Raw genomic sequence first — 5,222 nt, 5'->3', positions numbered from 1 at the left:
CAACCTTATCAGGGGCCACCAGCAGGGACTCGGGGAAAGTCTGTTCACCAGGGCCCCCCTTGGAGTCACCAGGAACAATGGCCACAAGCTGAGGGAGGATAGGTTTAGGTTGGATATTAGGAAGAACTACTTCACTGTAAGGGTGGCCAGAGCCTGGAATAGGCTTCCCAGAGAGGTGGTGCTCTCACCTTCCCTGGAGATCTTCAAGAGGAGACTGGATGGGCACCTGGCTGGGGTCTTATGACCCCTGCCACCCCCAGTGCTCCTTCCTGCCCATGGCAGGGGGTCGGACTAGATGATCTGTCCAGGTCCCTTCCCACTCAGTGATTCTATGATTCTGTGATTCAAAGGCAAACAGCAAACATGAAGACATTGTCAATTTACAGAGATTTTGAATGCACTTGGGGCCAGTTTTCTCTATCTTATGCCTGCATTTTTGCTTTAAGGGCCTGTTGCAAACCTTAAAGTGTGCACTTGCCAATACTCCTATGTTGTAAATAGATTAGTGACACTGAGCCTGGGACTTGCATGTTTATTTTATTTCCTCCAGAGAAGTGTAAGAGGTACGTGAGAGAGAAAAGGAGATTATTATTTTAGTTTGACAGTCACAAGAGTGCAGGGAGACATACAAAACACTCCACATATTCCTACAGATTGGGACTTCAGAGCCAATACCAGTGACAGTTTGGGCTTTGCCAGTATTAAATGCAATGAATAAGAACTGGGAGTTTGCCAAAAGCAAACATGACTTCCTTAGCTGTCCAGCCTGTCTGTATATTGCATAAACATGCATTTCCAGATGTAAGCTGCAAAAAAGAGGATATATAAATTTTGACAGCAATGTTTGTTTACCAAGGAAATCACTAGTGCACCTGCAAAATACAGACCAAGTACCTGCATATTATCCACAGCAACTAGGATTGCATGTGTAGATTAAGTAATTTGCATAAGCCACAATTAGTTAGGAAGCACAACCTCCTTTAGATATTTCTGGTTTATAGTAGGCACATCAGCAGCTCAGACTTTTTAACATGCATCCTCAAAGCTTACAGCACCCTTGAGAGCATCATGTTTATGCAGGTTCCCTGTGAGAAGTTAAATGTCAAATAATATACAAAAAGAGACAGCAAGATTCTGTTTTTTTTGTCAGTCTATTTACTCTGGATGTACTTTTCTCAGCTCTCTCGGGCCCTATTAGGTTTTCTTAATTACAAGGTATTTAATGAATAGCGATGGACGCTTCTGTTGGATGTGAGTGCTTTTTTCCCTTATATCCATGTTTGTAATAGACTTGATGTAAAGCTGAAAAAGGAGACATGGGGACCATGGAGTGCTGGTGGTTCTCGCCAAGTGCAGTTTATGCAAGGCCAAGGAGATTTGGCTATTCTCAAGCCGAGTAATAAGGTGCTGCAGGTCAGCATCGGACCAGGGCTACCAAAGAATTCCCGTAAGTATTCATTTCCCTTTGACTGGCTTATTGAATGGATATCTCTTTCCTGTCTGCCACGTACACTATCTTGTTTCTCTGAAGTATTCACAGAAAGAATTGGTAACAGACTTAAATGGTACAACAAATGTCTATCCTCAGGCTGTTCCCTATCTCCTTCAGCAGCACACAGTGACTGTTGGTGAAAATATGCAAAATTTATGGCCTTGACATTTAAGTAATCTGGTCCTTTAGCATAGAATTAAGAGTATACACAGCACATCAGCCATTCATTTAGGGCAGAATCATCCTCTCCGCTTCTGAACACTAAGAGCACCATCTCCCATATCGCTTATGGAGAGACCTTTGAAAGTTGAGGGGGTGTACATGTATTAAGAGAGTGGGCAGACTGGGATAGGAGGAAGCCTCTTCTCTACTGCACCCCAATCTTCTGGTGCCATCTCCTCAGGTTAAGGAAAAGTCACAGATGTACCAGAAATAGACTTCTTTTTACAAGTCTGAATTTCAAGTAGAACAGGACTGGGCATCTGTTTATAAGCATAGCAAAAGATTTAACAGAATGACAGGTTTCAGAAACTTAACTTGAGTTCCCACCAAAGAACTATGTCCAAACCAGATTTAACTTTCTTCTGGTGTACACCTTTCAGTCTCTCATGCCCAGTAATACATGCAGTTTTCTTAACAGCACTGCAATTAAAAACAGAAGAGTTCTTAGCCATGATATGTCTACTTTGGGCTTTGTGTTATTCCTGTGGTGCAAAGGTGCCAAAAAGCAAGCCAACTGGGATCTGTCTCGGGATGGCAGAGTTTCCTGGTGGCACAGGCCCAGAGTTACCCGTTTGCATAGTGGATGTCTCCTTGGCAAAAATGTGTGGTCAGAGCACCACTGTTCCCACTATTCTTAACTTCTTAAATAGCCCCAACTGGCATATGGACACTACTTAGAGTTGCCAGACTGTGAATTGGACCACAGCTGGGTGGGTGGAATTGCAAATGTGGCGTTACGTCACCTTTGCCAACCCTTCAGGTTCTGAGCAAAGTTTAACCTTGGCCAAGACCTGAGATTCAGACCCTGAGTTTCAAGTCCTCTTTCCCCTGATCACAAGTGGGGAGCTGGACTTATGAAATAAATACTGCGCAGAAAATAGCAACTAGACAGAATAGTGTGTGTTTCTTTTAGGTCCCACTAGACGGAACCTTACACAAAACAGAGGGAATTTCGGGAGGACTCAAACTCAGAATTACCCAATGAGGGCTGCTCCGCCTCCCCCAGGTAAGTTTTCAACCTCTTTAACTAAAGTGCTCCAGACTTAATCTGCCTCTTGAAACCAGAAGTGCAGGGAGGAGCGGGGTGTGAATGCTTTTCACTGTTTTTTCTCCCCCACTTCATAAAATATCTGTGAAATCACCATAATTGCAGTAGGCTCTGTATCAAATCAGCCTTTGAGATTGAGTAGTATTCAGCTAGAGATATTACACTTTAACTGTCGGATGCCAGTATGTACAGCTACTTGCGGCAAAACAATCAACTGCAACCAATTCCATGCCCCTTTCCACTTTACAATTTAGTACAAAATATATACACACAGCACAGGCCTAGACAGCACTCAGCAACGTCTCTGTGCTTTCAAATACCAGAAACAATAGAACTTGATTTGTGCCTCATAATGCCATCCTGTTATGCAACAGTTTTTTACGCACTGAATGCTGATTCATGTTAGCTGTGCCAGTAAGTAGCATACAGAGTTTAAACCCAGACTGAAGTCATCTTTTATTTTTCCTTAGGCCCGTAACAATAAGGTTTGTTTAGAATAACTCACAGCACTATCCACTGACCTAATACTTCCCAAGAATTCTGTAGAAACTGTTCCCTTTCTGAGCCACTCATTTTACACAAGTACAATGTTAAGAGAAAATTCCAGAGTTGAAACATTATGCTGTTCACCCAGTTAAATGGTAACAGTAGGACAATTGCTACAGTTCTGACACAGGCAAGATGGAGCTGAGTACAAGTCTTGGACTGAGGACATCATGGAATTGTTTCCCAAGATGTTGAGTTACTTGGTACTAATTAAGCAGCAGGATGCTTGCACTGCTGTCATTAAGCCTGGCTTCACCAAACAGATTTACAATCCAGTACTTTTAAGTTCTGATAAGATAGTAAATATTTTTTAAGGGACGAGTGAAACATGAAGTCAGCCAAAGAGGACTTTATTTATAATAATATTTTGTAAAACTTCACCTCCACAGTTTTAAAGATGCTGGAATACAAAAGACATGTACATTGGGCTTATTCACTGTGTTGTCCTTTAGATTAAAAAATACCCCAAAAAGAAGAAATTTTAAAATAATTTCCCTGTGAATGTGTCCTTTCACAGTAGCTGAGGAAGTGAGCACAGGCTCATGAAAATCTATGCATCTTTGCTTTAGTTAGTCTATAAGGTGCAGTCTACCCTGCCTTTTGCCTAACGCTTAAAAGCCATGTACTGTTGATATTACTGAGTTTTTGTTAATATGGTGATACAGGTTCAAGAAAACATCCTTTTCAGGAAATCTACCACTTTGAGAGAGCGTCCCAAAACGTTCAAAACTTACTGATTGAAAGTTTACAAAGAGGTTAAGGAAATTAGTTCCATGCAACTGAATATAGTTCTGTTCCACCTTATTTCCAACCAGTGTCAGCCAGTCATGTTAGTTATTTAAGATGGTGGTTCCCTGACTTTTGGAACCAGTGGACCACTGTCAACCTTAAAAATGTCTTGTGGGCTACCTTGACTTTTATTAGAACCATAGATGGACACACTATCATGTATATGTTAATTTATACAACCATAAACAGGTAATTCCCTTCTATCTAGGGGTCAGAAATGACACAATATGATTCTAGTATGTTTAAAGGTTAGATACAGGATTAGGAATAAACTGTGGGGCTTAACCTACTGCCCTAGTATCTGGTGTTGAAGATGCAACCATCTTTCAGGGAGCCAAGTCTGGGACCAGCAGCACTTGTCCCTAGTTCTGGTTCCAATTATGGTAATCACTCTGATGTGGTACTGTGGATAGAAGTGGAGCAATCAAGTACAGCTTTGTTCATGATTTACTGAGAAGATCTCATTAACTGAAATGGGTAGTGTCATGTGAATGTAACTATCTTGCTTCCACCCCCTGACCTGAAAGCAGCTCAGCACATTCCCACAATGCCCAGCAGGATTTTGCGGGACCTTCTCAGCAGATGCAGTAGGATGCTTCCTGGTGTCGGTCAGAGCTAAGTTTTAAAATTTAGGACAAAAGTCCAATTTCAGAGCGTCCTCGGAGTCTCCAAACCACGGCCTTTAAATGTGGGACTATCTTAGAGAATCCAGCCTGCTTGGTTGCTTTTGGCACTGAAGCTTGTAAAATATCATTAGTAAGCCAGTGTTTCCCAGATTTGCAGTAAGCTCTTCCAGAACCCAGGGTTCAGAGGAAGCAATAATTAATGTACTCCCCTTTCCATATAGCCATTCATTGGTCTAGTAGTTCAGCTGGCTACTGCCTCTTACCATGAGGAGGAACAGGAGAGAATCAGGGAGAGTGCATAAGTCATGGCAGACCCTGCTTTTCTCTCATTGAATTCAGTGGGAGTTCTGGCATGTAAGGAATGCAGGGTTTTGCTCATAAGCTGCAGTGAGCTCAGAGGTGGGTGGCTGCAAGTTTTAAATTTGTGTCTGGAGACGAGGGTTCTGCACAGTGTGTTAAGTGCTGCATAATGTTGTTTCAGAGACAGAAAACGAGCAAG

The 5,222-nt window shown here is 42.2% G+C and overlaps 1 protein-coding gene across 1 annotated transcript in view; it reads left to right on the top strand.

Annotated features, from left to right (window-relative positions):
- MYO1E (myosin IE) overlaps positions 1–5,222 on the top strand; it is a 129,786-nt gene that overhangs the window by 108,903 nt on the left and 15,661 nt on the right. Inside the window, exons 23-24 of the mRNA XM_019504315.1 lie at positions 1,290–1,447; positions 2,628–2,720. Of these exons, the coding sequence (XP_019359860.1) occupies positions 1,290–1,447; positions 2,628–2,720 (251 nt within the window). The remainder of the gene's footprint in view (positions 1–1,289; positions 1,448–2,627; positions 2,721–5,222) is intronic.

This window comes from Gavialis gangeticus, unplaced genomic scaffold (assembly GCF_001723915.1).
Source record: "Gavialis gangeticus isolate Ggan-Ray unplaced genomic scaffold, GavGan_comp1, whole genome shotgun sequence".
Lineage (NCBI taxonomy): Eukaryota > Metazoa > Chordata > Crocodylia > Gavialidae > Gavialis > Gavialis gangeticus.
This window is presented reverse-complemented; position numbering and strand designations above follow the sequence as displayed.